Genomic DNA, 17,422 nt, shown 5'->3' with positions numbered 1-17,422 from the left:
AGAGCTGAACACGTGCAACCTTCAGTCGACTTTAGCGATTCAAACAAGCTGCGCTAATTATGATTGGACGACACTTCAGATGAAATACTGCAATCAGAGTCACCCACACCAACAGAAGCGAGCGTCAGCATTCAGGAAATCCTCTGATTATATGCTTATTGACTTCATCAGGTTTCATATTTATCTATTTATTAAATGCATGCTTAACATGCTAAAAATATGCTAATTAAATCTAAAACCCAAGCTGAAAAGGGAAGAATGTTGTAGGATATAAAGATATATTCACTTTGAATGGATGACGTCAGGTGTTGCTGAACTGCACTGTGAATCCGTCGGCGCCGCTTCAGAGGCGTTGCTCGCTGCAGAAGTTAGCACTTGCTCAACTTTTCAACCACTGATGGAAGCATCAGCCAATCAGATCGCTGTATGCAAATACACCAGCTCAGACAGTGGCCTATTGCTGACTAATTTCATTGGCTGACGCTGCTATGACGATCACTTCAGCCCCAACTTCAGACACGCCCTCTGTCAAGCGTTGACGCTGAATCCTCGTGTGAATGGGGCGTTAGTCTCCATTTCAGGGGTCGACACAGCAGAATGAACCGCAAACTATTCCAGCATGTGGATGCTTTTCTAGCTGCAACCCAGTACTGGAAAACACCCATGCACGCTCATTCACACACACACACTATGGCCAATTTAGTTCATCAATTCCCCTATACCACATGTGTTTGGACTGTGCAAACATGCCAACACGGGGAGAACATGCAAACTCCACACAGAAACACCAACTGACCCATCCGAGGCTCGAACCAGCGACCTTCTTGCTGTGAGGCCCCAGTGCTAACCACTGAGCCACCACTAATTATTAATGTAAATAAGTAGAAACAGTTATCCTCGTGTGATTATGAATGTATTCTCTGGCCGTGTGTGAGTGTAAAGTGTGTGTGTGTGTGTGTGTGTGTGTGTGTGTGTGTGTGGGGGTGAAGCTGCTCTGAGTCAACTGAATCATCTGTTCATCACACACACAAACACACACACACACACACTCCGTATGCTGAAACAGACTGAGAAACAGACTCTCAGCTTGTCTGAACACAAACACACACATGCACACGATCTCACACACAAACATTGTCTTATAAACACATTGAACCCACACACACACACACACACACACACATTCCCTCACTAACATGCATGCATTCCAAACAAGTGTGGAAGAAGTGAAGCGCTATCAATACTTATCAAATGCACTGTATGTTCAATGTGTGTGTATACGAGTCTTTGTCAGTGTGTTAAGTGTGTGTGTGTGTGTGTGGATACCTCTGAGTTTGAAGATCTCTCCATTGGCTGAGCTGATGATGAACATGTGTGGAGCTTCATCACTGACGGTCACTGATGCGCCGATGAGAGGCAGAGACCCACGCGGCTTCAGACTGCGCAGCTGCTCGCTCACGAAATACTGCAGCTGAGACACGTCTGCATCTAACACGAAATACCTGCACACACACACACACACACACACACACACACACACACACACACACACACAAAGACTTTCTTCAACACATTTCTAAAGATAATAGTGTTAATAACTCATCTCTAATAACTGATTTCTGTTCTATCCGCCATGATGACAGCACATAATATTAGACGATATTCTTCAAGACGCTAGTATTCAGCTTGAAGTGACATGTAAAGGCTTCACTAGCTGAAGATCTGCAGGAGTTTGCATTCAGTCTCACAAAGCAGACACTTTGTGTGTGTGAATGAGTGTGTGCTCAGCTCTGTGTGTGATTAAGTCAGTGACAGCCGCTGAAATGACGGAAAACACAGCTGATTTACAGATCCAGCATGTGCTTGGGGAGACAAGACCAAAAGCAGCCATGAGAAATGTGCTGTGTGCATTATCCATTCATCAATATTCCTTCAGCTTAGTCCCTCGTTTATCAGGGGTCGCCACAGCAGAATGAACCGCCAACCGCTATTCATTTTCTAGGGTATCATGCTCATAGGATGCATGTTTACACCTACTTTTTTCTAAAGATGACATCAGTTTTTCTATGAAGATGATGATGTCATTGTTTTTTCTAAAGATGACGTCATGGTAGATTACATAATTGTTGTTTTATTCTAATGACGTCACAGTTGTTTTATTCTAAAGATGACGTCGTTGTTGTCTTATTCTAAAGGTGACCTAATGGTTGTTTTATTCTAAAGAGGATGTCATTGTTGATGATACAAAGATGACATCAGGGTTGTTTTATTCTAAAGAAGATGCCATTGTTGTTTTATTCTAAAGATGACCTCGCTGTTGTTATATTTTAAAGAAGACATCGTTGTTGTTTTATTCTAAAGATGGCGTCGTTTTATTCTAAAGATGACTTCATGGTTGTTTTATTTTAAAGTTGACGTTGTTGTTTTATTCTAAAGATAGCGTCGTTTTATTCTAAAGATGACTTCATGGTTGTTTTATTTTAAAGTTGACGTTGTTGTTTTATTCTAAAGATGGCGTCGTTTTATTCTAAAGATGACTTCATGGTTGTTTTATTTTAAAGTTGACGTTGTTGTTTTATTCTAAAGATGGCGTCGTTTTATTCTAAAGATGACTTCATGGTTGTTTTATTTTAAAGTTGACGTTGTTGTTTTATTCTAAAGATGACGTTGTTTTATTCTAAAGATGACGTTGTTTTATTCTAAAGATGACGTCGTTTTATTCTAAAGATGACATCGTTGTTGTTTTATTCTAGAGATGACGTCATTGTTGATGACGTAAAGATATCATCATTGTTGATTTATTCTAAAGATGTCATCATTTTTGTTTTATTCCAAAGATGATGTCATTGTTGAGGATGTTAAGATAAAATTAGTCTTGTTTTATTCTAAAGATGACCCCATTGTCGTTTTATTCTAAAGATGACATCACGGTTGCTTTATTCTAAAGATGATGTCACTGTTGCTTTATTCTAAAGATGATGTCATAGTTTTTTTTCTCTGAAGATGATGTCACTGTTGTTTTATTCTTAAGATGATGTCATTGTTTTTTTCTTTGAAGATGATGATGTCATTGTTTTTTCTCTGAAGATGATGATGTCATTGTTTTTTTTCTCTGAAGATGATGATGTCATTGTTTTTTCTCTGAAGATGATGATGTCATTGTTTTTTTTCTCTGAAGATGATGTCACTGTTGTTTTATTCTTAAGATGATGTCAATGTTTTTTTCTTTGAAGATGACAATGTCATTGTTTTTTTCTCTGAAGATGATGATGTCATTGTTTTTTTTCTCTGAAGATGATGATGTCATTGTTTTTTTTCTCTGAAGATGATGTCACTGTTGTTTTATTCTTAAGATGATGTCAATGTTTTTTTCTTTGAAGATGACAATGTCATTGTTTTTTTCTCTGAAGATGATGATGTCATTGTTTTTTTTCTCTGAAGATGATGATGTCATTGTTTTTTCTCTGAAGATGATGATGTCATTGTTTTTTTTCTCTGAAGATGATGTCACTGTTGTTTTATTCTTAAGATGATGTCAATGTTTTTTTCTTTGAAGATGACAATGTCATTGTTTTTTTCTCTGAAGATGATGATGTCATTGTTTTTTTCTCTGAAGATGATGATGTCATTGTTTTTTCTCTGAAGATGATGATGTCATTGTTTTTTTTCTCTGAAGATGATGTCACTGTTGTTTTATTCTTAAGATGATGTCAATGTTTTTTTCTTTGAAGATGAGGATGTCATTGTTTTTTTCTCTGAAGATGATGATGTCATTGTTTTTTTTCTCTGAAGATGATGATGTCATTGTTTTTTCTCTGAAGATGATGATGTCATTGTTTTTTTTCTCTGAAGATGATGTCACTGTTGTTTTATTCTAAAGATGACGTCATAGTTTTTTTCTCTGAAGATGATGTCACTGTTGTTTTATTCTTAAGATGATGTCAATGTTTTTTTCTCTGAAGATGATGATGTCATTTATTTTTTCTCTGAAGATGATGTCATTGTTTTTTTCTCTGAAGATGATGATGTCATTGTTTTTTTCTCTTAAGATGATGATGTCATTTATTTTTCTCTGAAGATGATGATGTCATTGTTTTTTTTCTCTGAAGATGATGATGTCATTGTTTTTTTTCTCTGAAGATGATGATGTCGTTTTTTTTTTCTCTGAAGATGATGATGTCATTGTTTTTTTTTCTCTGAAGATGATGATGTCATTGTTTCCTGCAGGATTCTATAAGGAAATGTTGTTTTAACGATCTTTATTCAGATTAAAGTACAGCTGTGATGCCGTAAATCACACTGGAGCTTGTTAGTGCGAGTGTCTCTTAAACTAATGAACCTGCAGCCGGTAAATGAGTGAAACCAGTTTCTGCTTATGCTCTCCAACAACTCAATACACAGAGTTCAACACATAAATCTACAGTCGCCTTTAGTAACTGAGGGTGGAGAGGTGCAGGGTGAGATGTATGAGTGTCATTTATTCATTCCTTCATTCATTTTCTTTCGGCTTAGTCCCTTTACTTATCAGGAGTCGCCACAGCGGAATGAATCGCCAACTATTCCAGCTTGAGTTTTACACAGTGGATGCCCTTTCAACCGCAACCCAGTACTGGGAAACACCCATACACACTCATTCACACATACACACACACACACACTATGGCCAATTTATTTCACCAATTCCCCTATAGCGCATGTGTTTGGACTGTGGGGGACACCGAAGCACCCAAGAAAAACCCACGCCGACATGGGGAGACTATGCAAACTCTATACAGAAAATGCCAACTGACCCAGCCAAGGCTCGAACCAGCAACCTTCTGGCTGTGAGCCCACAGTGCTAACCACTGAGCCACCGAGCCGCCCTATCAAGGAATCATAAAAAATAAAGAGTATTGACCTCCATATAGAACTTTTTCCTTCAAACAAAAGTAATTAGTGAATGTTAATGAGTTCCCTGGACACATCTGCTGTTCTGGGGTCAGTCTGAAGGCTCTTTATTTGCACACATCATGAAGCTGCTCTGCATGTTGTGTGTTCTGTGACACTTGACTAGGCATCAGCATGTGGTTGCTAAGGTGCTCGGGATGGTTGCTAGGACATTGCAAGGTGGTTGCTATGGTGATCTGGATGCTTGCTGTTTTTTTTTTCTCATCCCCCAAGACTGTGTATGTATGAGAGTGTGGGTGTGTTAGAAAAGAAGAAGAAACATGCATACACTCTAAAAGATGCTGGACTGATTTAACCTAATGTTGGGTCAAATATGCCCCCATGCACACAACACTGAGTAAAATAATGCATATCTAAGGTACTATACACTCACCGGCCACTTTATTAGGTACACCTTACTAGTACCGGTTGGAGCCCTTTTGCCTTCAGATCTGCCTTAATCCTTCATGGCAGAGATTCAACAAGCTGCTGGAAATATTCCTCAGAGATTTTGCTCCATATTGTCATGATAGCATCACACAGTTGCTGCAGATTTGTCGGCTGCACATCCATGATGCCAATCTCCCGTTCCACCACATCCCAAAGCTGCTCTATTGGATTGAGCTCTGGTGACTGTGGAGGCCATTTGAATACAGTGAACTCATCGTCATGTTCAAGAAACCAGTCTGAGATGATTGAGCTTTATGACATGCTGCGTTATCCTGCTGCCATCAGAAGATGGAGACACTGTGCTCATAAAGGGATGGACATGGTCAGCAGCAATACTCGGGTGGGCTATGTTTACATAATGCTCAATTGGTACTAATGAGCCCAAAGTGTGTCAAGAAATGGAGTTACTGTTGCCTTTCTATCAGCTGGAACCAGTCTGGCCATTCTCCTCTGACCTCTGGCCTCATCAACAAGGCATTTGTGCCCACAGAACTGCCGCTCACTGGATATTTCCTCTTTGTCAGAGCATTCTCTGTAAACCCTAGAGATGGTTGTGCGTGAAAATCCCAGTAGATCAGCAGTTTCTGAAATACTCAGAGCAGCCCGTCTGGCAGCAACAACCATGCCACTTTCAAAGTCTCTTAAATCCCCTTTCTTCCCCATTCTGATGCTCGCTCTGAACTGCAGCAGATCCTCTTGACCATGTCTACATGCCGAAATGCATTGAGCTGCCACCATGTGATTGGCTGATTACAAATTTGCCTTAACGAGCAGTTGGACAGGTGTATCTAATAAAGTGGCCGGTGAGCATATATACCTGTATATACTATAATATACAGTATCTTCTATACTAGTATCTTGCAAAATAACAAGTAAAATATGATTTACTGTTGTCATAGGGATAACAAAAAGAACTTATTTATTACAAATAAGTTATTAAAATGTTTATGTTTAAAAAAGCTTCTCTGTTTAACAGCACTTGGGAGATATTCCAAAAATAATTCACATTTCACTGGAGCTCATCATTTTGTCTACAGCTGCATAATACAATAATCACATTAAAGCATAACATGTTGAAGCACACAGTTAGCTTTAATCAGCCAGTGAGCGTCCGGCTGGTGAGTAACAGAGTTTCACAGCACTGATTTATGGTCTCGTTTACTGCCTGCTGGTGAGGGTTTATCTCTGCAGGCTTCGTTTATAAACCAGTTTTCTGGGGTGGTTCTGGACTTGAACCCTTCTCATCTGAAGCAGCCAATGATTGACAGATGATCAGTGTTTGTTAAATCAGGCCAGATGTCTGAATGAATAGATGAACGAATCAATGAATGATTGAATGGACAAATAAATGAATAATTGGACAAATTAATAGATGAATGGCTGACTGAATGAATCAATGAATGTCTGAATGAATGTAGGAATGGATAAATGATTGAATAATTGCGCAAATAAACAGATGAATGAATGAATAAATGAATGAATGAATGAATTAATTAATTAATGAAGACAAATGAATTTATAATTTGGCAAATTAATAGATGAATGAGTGAATGAACGAATGAACATCCGAATAAATGAATGTCAGAATAAATGTCTGAATGAATGTAGGAATGGGCAAATAAATGAATGATTGGGAAAATGAATGGATGAATGAGCACATGAATTAATGAATATCTGAATACATGAATGTATGAATGAATGAATGATTTAATGTCTGAACGAATTTCTAAAGAAATGTCTGAATGAATAAATCTCTAAATGAATGAACGAGTGTCTGAATAAATAAATGAATGAGTGAATGTCTGAACGAGTGAGTGAATGAATGTCTGGATGAACAAATGAATGTCTACATAAATGTCTAAATGAATGAGGGAATGTCTGAGAGAATGTATGAATGAATAAGTAAAAGTCAAGATGAATGTCTGAATTAATAAATGTCTAAATGAATGAATGAGTGTTTGATTAAATGAATGAGTTAATGAATGAATGTCTGGATGAATGCATGAATGAATGTCTACATAAATGTGTGAATGAATGAATGAATGTCTATCTGAATGAATGTCAGAAAGAATGCATGAATAAATGCCTGATAGAATGCTTGAATAAATGAATGAATTTCTAAATGAATGAGTGAATGTCAACATGAATGTTTGAATGAATAAATGTCTGAATGAATGCATGGATGAATTTCTTAATGTCTACATAAATGTCTGTCTGAATGAACGAATGAATGTCTGTCTAAATGAATGACTGTCTGAATGAATGAGTGAATGTCTGAATTAATGTGTGAATGAATGAATGAATAAATGTCAGAATGAATAAACTAATTATTGTCTGAATGAATTAATGTCTGAATTAATGAGTAAATGTGTGAATGAATGAATGTTTGAATAAATAAATGTCTGAATAAATTAATGAATGAGTAAATGTCTGAATTAATAAATGTCAGAATGAATGAATGAATGAATGAATGAACGAATGAGTGAATGTCTGAATTATAAAAGTCAGAATGAATAAACTAATGAAGTCGGAATGAATGAATGAATGAAGTGAATAGGCAAATGAATAAATGAATTGAAGCATCTGATTTGAGGTCAGTCTAGAGAGATAAAGCATCGAATGCAGAAACCAAATACAGACTCACATCATCGTCATCAGCTCATCCTCAAGACTAGCTCCTTCTCTCTGAGTTTATCAGGCTATTTCTGTCTTTTCCGCTTTCAACTAAATGCTCAGACGTCACATAAAGGAACCGTTCATTTAAAAATAAACATGTATTCACCGTTTAATGTTTGCCAACCCTTATGAGTGTCTTATTTTCTGTTAAACACTAAAGTAGATATTGTGAAGAATGCTGTAAACTGGACTCCATTGACTTCCATACTAGAGAAAACAAACAGTGTGGATGTCAACGGTTACACTGTAGATCAGACAACACAGGTCAAGCATTACAAGAGAATCAGAGAAACAGCCATGAAAACACACACTCCTTCAGAAGACCAGACACACATCACACATCATGGAGATCCGGAGATATGAAAGAGCAACAACACGTTCATAAGATCATAATCTCACACACTCACAACTGAAGTCAATGCAAAATCAGCTCATCTTCAGTTCTGCAGTCAATCTGATGTGCAGGTGTGTGTGTGTGTGTGTGTGTGTGTGTCTCATCTGATCATCAAAGCTCATCTGAGTGTATTCAGACACATACACACATTCAGAGACACATCCATACATGCACTCAGACACAAACACAAACACACACAAACACACACATAAAGACGTTCACACAGAAATAGATACACCATACACACATATAAGCACAAACATGCACGCACACACACACACACGCACGCACACAATAATACACACACACTATACAATATGTGCATATACTATACGTGCATACTCACAAACACACAGTTACACAAACACACATTCACAAAAACTATACACACACACACATATATATAAACACACAAACAAATAGCCACACACACTCATGCGTAAACACACAAGCACATATTTGGAAACTCAGACTCATGCATAAACACACAAGCATATATATGCACGCGCGCACACATACACACACACACACACACTAAAAAACACATGCATAAACAAAAAGGCACACACACACACTCATGCGTAAACACACAAACACACATTCATGCATAAACACACAAGCACATATGCACGCGCGCACACATACACACACTCACAAACACACTCGTGCATGAACACATAGGCACATATATGCATAAACACACTCAAAAAACACACACTACACACACGCATACACTACAAACACACAAACCAACACACTCACATTATACACACACACATACTCATGCATAAACACATAGGCACATATATGCACACATTCATATATAAACAAACAAACACACTGGCGCATACATACACACACACACACACACACACACTCACACACGCATGCATGCATGCATAAACACAGGCACATATGCGACAAAAACACACACACACACACATTGCATTATACATACACACAGATACACATGCACACACACACACACACAAAAACACCCTTATGCATAAACACACAGACACACACATGAACACATACAGACAGACATACACACTCACACTTGTGCATACACATACTCAAACACAGTCACACACATAATACACACTCATGTATCGACACACACAAACACACACACACACTCTCATGCATAAACATAGGCACATAAATGTACACACTCATATTATACAAACAAACACACACATTCACAAACAATACACACACTCATGCAAAAACACACAAACACACAGGCAAATATGAACACACACACACTCACAAACACACACAGGTCAGAATGTCCTAAATCAAACAAGTTTTGGTAACACAAACACACACTGAAGCTCAGGCTGACAGACAAACACACACACACACACACACACTTTTACAGCTTTCAGTCACTGTTTAAAGTCCAAAGATCAGCTTCCCATCCAGATAATGTGTGTGTGTGTGTGTGTGTGTGTGTGTGTGTGTGTGTGTGTGTGTGTGTGTGTGTGTGTGTGTGTGTGTGTGTGTGTATTTAAAGCAGTTTCCTGATCTTGTGTAATTATTCCTGAATCTGCAGTGTAAAGGCCTGAGTGTGTAGTTCAGCAGAAGCGCACAGTAAAACACACACAGAGAGCTTCAGTCTGAAGCTGAAAACCCAAACAAACACAAGCAGAGACAGAACAGGAGAGCAGACCGGCTGAACATCGTGTTCTCTTCAAACATTTTACAGAATGAGGCACTTTATGGAAAACTTCTGCACAATAAGCCGGAGTAAAGCGCAGATATGAGGAACACAAACACTCATATGAGCAGTGCTGGAGGTGTGTGTGTGTGTGTGTGTGTGTGTGTGTATAACACTCAGGTAAAGTAGAACATTAACTTATTCCTGTAATGCTCTTAGACAGTTTTGCCCAGTTACTCTATTAGTTTAAACACATCAGAGACATACATATTACTATAAGAAATTATATATATATATATATATATATATATACACCGGCCACTTTATTAGGTACACCTGCCAAACTGCTTGTTAGCGCAAATGTCTAATCAGCCAATCACATGGCAGCAGCTCACTGCATTTCAGCATGTAGACATGGTCAAGAGGATCTGCTGCAGTTCAGAGTGAGCATCAGAATGGGGAAGAAAGGGGATTTAAGTGACTTTGATAGTGGCATGGTTGTTGCTGCCAGACGGGCTGCTCTGAGTATTTCAGAAACTGCTGATCTACTGGGATTTTCACGCACGACCATCTCTAGGGTTTACAGAGAATGCTCTGACAAAGAGGAAATATCCAGTGAGCGGCAGTTCTGTGGGCGCAAATGCCTTGTTGATGGTCAGAGGAGAATGGCCAGACTGGTTCCAGCTGATAGAAAGGCAACAGTAACTCAAATAAGCACTCGCTACAACCGAGCTCTGCAGAAGAGCATCTCTGAACACACAACACGTCCAACCTTGAGGCGGATGGGCTACAGCAGCAGAAGAGCACACCGGGTGCCGCTCCTGTCAGCTAAGAACAGGAAACTGAGGCTACAATTCACACAGACTCACCAAAACTGGACAATAGAAGATTGGAGAAACGTTGCTGCTCTGATGAGTCTCCATTTCTGCTGACACATTCGGATGCTCGGCTCACAATTTGGCCTCAACAACATGAAAGCATGGATCCATCCTGCCTTGTATCAGCGGTTCAGGCTGGTGGTGGGGGTGTAATGGTGTGGGGGAGATTTTCTTTGGGTCCATTAGTACCAATTGAGCATCAACGCCACAGCCTACCTGAGTATTGCTGCTGACCATGTCCATCCCTTTATGAGCACAGTGTCTCCATCTTCTGATGGCAGCAGGATAACGCAGCATGTCATAAAGCTCAATCATCTCAGACTGGTTTCTTGAACATGACGATGAGTTCACTGTACTCAAACGGCCTCCACAGTCACCAGAGCTCAATCCAACAGAGCACCTTAGGGATGTGGTGGAACAGGAGATTGGCATCATGGATGTGCAGCCGACAAATCTGCAGCAACTGTGTGATGCTATCATGTCAATATGGAGCAAAATCTCTGAGGAATATTTCCAGTAGCTTGTTGAATCTACGCCACCAAGGATTCAGGCAGTTCTGAAGGCAAAAGGGGTCCAACCCAGTACAAGTAAGGTGTACCTAATAAAGTGGCCGGTGAGTGTATACATATATCCTGTATATTTATACACCTAAACAGTGAGCTGATGATGAGGGGTGAAGAAATAATGCTTCTATAGATAGATTGAACGAAAGATATATATATATATATATATAATATTTTTACTGGTTTTTCAAGCTATTCTCGAATTATTAGTTAGATATAATTTGATGTTAAATACTAAATAATGGATTTGTTTTTGCACACTAAAGTACATGTATTAAATGTTTGGTACAGCAGATGGTTGTGTATAACCTCTTATAACATCACTGAACTGATGACAGCTGTTAGAGAACCCACGGCTGACCTAAACTATCTAAAAAGAAATGACAGAAATAAAGTCATATTTACATCTCCAGATTTACAAGTACAGAGAGACTGAGGCCACGAGTTGAGTGTGAACTTGATGATGTGTTTCTGCTGTGAGCGTTACTCCATGTTTTGCTGTTGTCCTACTGTATGGTTTTGCTATGGTTCTGCAGTGCATGCTGTGGTTCCGCTGTGTGCTGTTGCGTTTCTGCTGTGCATGCTATGTTCTGTGCTGTACCTGTTCTGCCAGCCCTGGATCAGGTTGGTGTATTTGCTCAGCACTCCTTCAATCCTGCGCGCGCGTCCGGGCTGCAGCGGCGCGATGAAACCCGCCGGAGCCGCGTAGAACCCGAGCGAGGCCGAACCAGCCCGAGCCGCAGCCACCGGCCTCCGGTCCGAGCACAGCGGCTTGTCCATCGCGGATCCGCTCACAGCAGCACGCAGCAGCAGCCGCCGCGCCTCCGCTTCCCTCTGGCCGATGCCATACTTTACTCCCGTCTGCCGCCACTGGACAGCGCGTTTCTGTGGGAATCTGCGGCGGAGAGACACTCCCTCAACCCGGATACAAGCACACGCAAACACCGCTGAGCGACGCGTGCGCGACGCGCTGATTCACTCTCTCTTTTTATGTGTGCGAGTGTGCGAGTGTGCGTGTGTGTGTGTGTGTGTGTGTGTGTGTGTGTGTGTGTGTGTGTGTGTGTGTGTGTGTGTGTGTGTGTGTGTGTGTGTGTGTGTCTCTGTCTCTCTCTCTCTCTCTCAGTGTGTCTCTTTCTGTCGTGATGCATCATCTGTGTATGTGCATTGCTAATTTAAAATTTGGTTTATTAAATATATTAGGATGTAAAACTATTTACTTTATGTAATTATTTTTTATTACAAAAATAATATTAGAAATTTTTGAGCATTTGAGATGTGATTTTTAAATAAGAAATTTAAAAATTGTTTACAAAAATTAAGTTAATAACCCCTTTAATTGTTCAATTGGTTTTCATTTTTTTTGCTTTACTATTATTTTTCGTGATTATGTCATTTTTAAATGAGGAATGTAAGAAATTGTTCAATTAAAGTGTTATTAAACCTCTTTATATTTTTGTTGTGATGCATCATCTGCATGAAACATTCATGCATTCATTTTCCTTCGGCTTAGTCCCTTTATTTATCAGGGGTCGCCACAGCGAAATGAACCGCCAACTTATCCAGCAAATGTTTTACACAGCGGATGCCTTTCCAGCGGCAACCCAATACTGGGAAACACCCATTTACAAACACTCATACACTACGGCCAATTTAGTTCATCAATTCCCCTATAGCGCATGTGTTTGGACTGTGGGGGAGACCGGAGCACCAAGGGCGTAGATTTGCTCTTGACATTGGGGACATACATCCCCAAAGCGTAAATTCTGTTCAGCGCTTTCAAAACATGAATAAAATACTTAGTAATATTAAATAAACACTTACAAATAACAAACCCATAAATTTACATGATTTCACTGCAATCCGGTATTAATGTAGAAACATTTAGAAAGGTGTGTGATAATTTACCAGTTTTACCCTGATTATTGTTGTTTATCAATCATGGAGGCTAAAAACAACTATATTTCGATTAATTGCACTGCCTTGGTTACCAGTATTACGGTGAACTCGTAGCAAACTTGACTTAGTGCGGGTGTAACTCGCCAGTCCTACACCACCCAAGCTGCTCCAAGCTGGAATCGAACCGGCGGCCTACCGCATGGGAGTCGGTTGCTCTACTGAGGAGGCTAAAGACCATAGCCTCTAGTGTCTGTCGCTAGAGCACCTTTAGAGGTCAGAGGAGTGAGGTTAACCTGCACTAGCTGGCCTCCGTTACACATGTGTAAGTTACTAAGGGTTGACAGAGCATTTATGTTGAAGTCGATTAAATCATTGGTGGGGACATTTCAGTGATTGGTGGATATTGGTGTGGACATGTCCCCTCCGTCCATGCCAATTCTACGCCCTTGCAGAACACCCAGAAGAAACCCACACTAAAATGGGGAGACCATACAAACTCCACACAGGGATTCGAACCAGCGACCTTCTTGCTATGAGGCCACAGTGCTAACCACTGAGCCATTGTGTCACCCCTGCATGAAACAAGTTAGTCAAAATGGTTATGATCAAATTATTTTTGTGCTTGTGTAACCCCACCGGTCCTACGCCACCCAACTCGCTCCGAGCTGGTATCGAACCGGCGACCTTCCGCATGGGAGTCGGGCACTCTACCAAGGAGGCTAATGACCATGGCCCCTAGCATCTGTTGCTAGAGCACCTTTAAAGGTCAGAGGAGTGAGGTTTACCTGCACAGCACACACTAGCTTGCCTCCGATACACTCACCCCCCTAAACCTCACTCTCATCCGGTAAGAAATTGAACGGCACCAATGTAACCCCACCGGTCCTACACCACCCAACCTGCTCCGAGCTGGGATCAAACCGGCGACCTTCCGCATGGGAGTCATTGCTCTATCAAGGAGGCTAAAGACCATGGTCCCTAGCGTCTGTTGCTAGAGCATCTTTAGAGGTCAGAGGAGTGAGGTTTACCTGCACAGCACACACTAGCTTGCCTCCGTTACATCCTTTTTTATCTTCCACAAAGTACAAAAATGTGTTATTAAATCATGAATCTGTGAATCATTGGTTCTTAAAGGGACAGTTCACCCCAAATTTTAAATTCTGTCATCAACTGTTTCCAACCACCTATTTTTACTCACTGTTTAGATCAGTGTTTCTCAACTGGTGGGGGAACATTTTCAGTGGGTCACGGATTGTGTAGACAAAAATACAACAAATTTTTTTTTAATTTTTAACTCATTTTGACTTTTATTTTGAAATGCGTGCACAACCACCCTACCGTTTTACATTTGAAATTTCATTTAATTATAGCAACAAATAATGCGAAGCGCAAGTACGAACCGGAATATTTAAAGTATGGATTTACATATACTGACGACAAAAAAAGTCTTTAAGCCTCAGTGTGTCATAAGTAGCGAGGTGCTTTTTAAAAGACAGCACGAAACCTTCTAAATTAAAACGACATTTAGAAACCAGACAACGTTTTATTAACAGTTCAGTTTAGTTCATGGTAACTAAACCTTTCCTTACCCTAACCTTTTTTTACAGTATTTGTCATTTTTACTGTGTAATATTTATAAAGTTTTTTATATATTTCGTTAAATGACAGCAATAAAATATTGTTTATTTGTAAGTCTTGGTGATTTTCTGTTGATTTATCTGTCACTACTTGTGTATGTTAACAAATAAATACAAATTAATTATAATTCCTAAAATTGTATTATAGTTCCTAAAAATTTGGGTCGCGGCTTGTTGACCCTGTAAAAATGTGGGTCCCATGGCCAAACCAGTTGAGAACCCCTGGTTTAGATTATCACATTTAAATGCTTAAAAGTAATGCCAAGAAAATGCTCGTAAAAATACCAACTGAGTAAGATCACATTTTTTATCCGATAAGAATAAATGTGCATGAACAATGATGGAAACACATTTACCGGTTAAATTCCAGCATGCGCTTCATCAGTCTGCATGATGTGATTTAGTTTTTGACAGATATAGATGTGTGTTTCAGGGTCTTTGCTTCATTATTGTTGGTTTGCAGCTCTCCGTGTTTCCAGCTTTACACTGTTGCAGATCTGAAATGTTGTTTTGCTGATTGTAAAAGCCCTCATTCGTCAGTCCATCATTATGGTGCTTTAGCATTAATCTTCTTCTATTAATATTATTTCCTCCAGAACTTGGGTTTAGTCTTGAGCATCTGTCTGCAGTCCCCTCATGCCATGCATTAATTTGCGTTTTGTCTTCGTCTTCTGAAGGAAAACACCAGTGGCAAAACGCACTCAATTTCTCTCACTCATATTTGGTGCCAGTTAATCAGGACGTAACCATTTTGTTCAGTTGTTGCCAGAACTTAATGAGAATTATATATACTATTTATTCAATCATCCATTAACTGTATTTTAGTAACATACACCCACCTTAAAGCTTAAGTTTAATAACTTCCCTGCCAAAAAAAACAGCTTAAACCAGCTGGTTTAGCTGGTCGACCAGCCTGGTTTCAGAGAAGGTTTGGCCGTTTCCAGCCTGGTCCTAACTTGTCAGGCAGGGAGATGACCAGACCAAGGCTGGAAATGGCCAAAACCCCTCTAAAACCAGGATGGTTGACTAGCGAAAACCAGCCAACCGGCCAAGGCTGATTTAAGCAGTTTTTTTTCCCAGTAGCGTTTAAGCTTAAAGTCAACCATCAAAGTAAATTTTGGAGTGTTATTTATATTATTTTTAAAATGGCCAATTAAATTGTAGCCTATAGCATCTATCCCAACCAAATTATTGTTGTAGTGTCACAAAAATGATGCTAGCCTATATTGATGTGATCACCCTCCTGAAAAAACAGCCTAAACCAGCCTAGGCTGGTTGGCTGGTTTTAGCTGGTCGGCAAGGCTGGTTTTAGAGGATTTCCAGCCATTTCCAGCCTGGTCTTAGCTGGTCAGGCTGGGAGATGACCAGCTTAAACCCGCTCGACCAGCCAAGCCAGGCTGGGAGCCCAGCCAAAACCAGCTAAGTCCAGCTTAAACCAGGCCGGTCAAGCTGGTTTTAGCTGGATTTAGCTGGTCATTTTCCAGCCTGACCAGCTAAAACCAGGCTGAAAATGGCTGGAAACCAGCCTGGAAATGGCCAAAACCCCTCTAAAACCTTTTCAGCAGGGCAGCTGCCTTTTATACTTTACCCTGACTCACTGGATGAAACGCTTATGTTTTATGTGATATTACAGTTTTGCACACAAGTTTAAGTCATATATTTAAATGTAAGCAGCTATTTTCAGCAGCAATAATCAACAAAAATGCGAGTTTCAGTCAGTCCATTCGCATTGTTTACTTTCCGTAATCCAATATGGCGGACTGACGGAACTGCGTGACAGAAACAGTTCAAAACTTCCTCTCAGCTAAATAAACACGACTAAACTAACGGCTTTAAATCTGTTTGTTTGCTCGAGGCTTGTTCGCTTAGTAAACGCTTTACCTGACAATGACCTGAAGGAAAAAGCGGTTTAAAAGCTGAAATCCTCATCGCTCTTCTTCCCCGTCCATTAGCGCGGTAAAGAAGCGCGTCCGCGAATCAGCGAATCGATGCGGGTCGTGCTGAGAAATGGAGATACTGATGGATCTGTGCTGTGTTTACCAAATCTCCAGCTTCGGGTTTCACTACAGGAGGCCTGAGATGGATCTGCGACACAGCAAACACTCTGCTGATCAATATATGAGCACACACAAGTCGAGTCAAGCTCAGGTCAGATGCTAGACACAGTGAAGTCCAGGCTGCATGATTAATCAAGAGTATCATTAAATCTTCATCATGCATTTGGAGACACAGCATACTATTTTTTCATGCATCATGCAGTGTGAAGCACTTTATTAGCAAAATACAAAAAAAAAAGATTTCAAAGGATAATTCACCCAAAATGATTAAATAGGTTTTAC

General features: G+C 39.9%; 2 protein-coding genes and 1 long non-coding RNA gene across 7 annotated transcripts in view; 1 reads left to right on the top strand and 2 right to left on the bottom strand.

Annotated features, from left to right (window-relative positions):
* The window catches only part of osbpl10a (oxysterol binding protein-like 10a), a 37,890-nt gene extending 20,628 nt beyond the window's left edge, over nt 1-17,262 (bottom strand). The window contains exons 1-4 of one of the 5 annotated variants that reach the window (XM_088651437.1): nt 16,621-17,262; nt 15,440-16,436; nt 12,152-12,445; nt 1,327-1,502 (exon numbers count right to left, since the gene is read on the bottom strand). In XM_088651437.1, the coding sequence (XP_088507563.1) occupies nt 1,327-1,502; nt 12,152-12,445; nt 15,440-15,465 (496 nt within the window). In that variant the 5' untranslated portion in view covers nt 15,466-16,436; nt 16,621-17,262. The remainder of the gene's footprint in view (nt 1-1,326; nt 1,503-12,151; nt 12,446-15,439; nt 16,437-16,620) is intronic. The other 4 variants (XM_087295176.2, XM_087295177.2, XM_087295178.2 and 1 more) reach the window with 4 other exon arrangements.
* LOC148679754 (uncharacterized) lies at nt 3,758-12,592 on the top strand. Its single transcript, XR_015945286.1, has 3 exons — nt 3,758-3,857; nt 3,993-5,335; nt 11,761-12,592. It is a non-coding gene; the product is annotated as an uncharacterized LOC148679754 (long non-coding RNA).
* zdhhc3b (zDHHC palmitoyltransferase 3b) overlaps nt 4,542-17,422 on the bottom strand; it is a gene marked incomplete at its 3' end in the record, with an annotated part of 37,061 nt that continues 24,180 nt past the window's right edge. The window contains 3 exon segments of the mRNA NM_001077757.1: nt 4,542-4,851; nt 9,857-9,921; nt 16,215-16,239.

This window comes from Danio rerio, chromosome 19, assembly GCF_052040795.2.
Source record: "Danio rerio strain M-AB ecotype USA chromosome 19, GRCz13ab, whole genome shotgun sequence".
NCBI lineage: Eukaryota > Metazoa > Chordata > Actinopteri > Cypriniformes > Danionidae > Danio > Danio rerio.
This window is presented reverse-complemented; position numbering and strand designations above follow the sequence as displayed.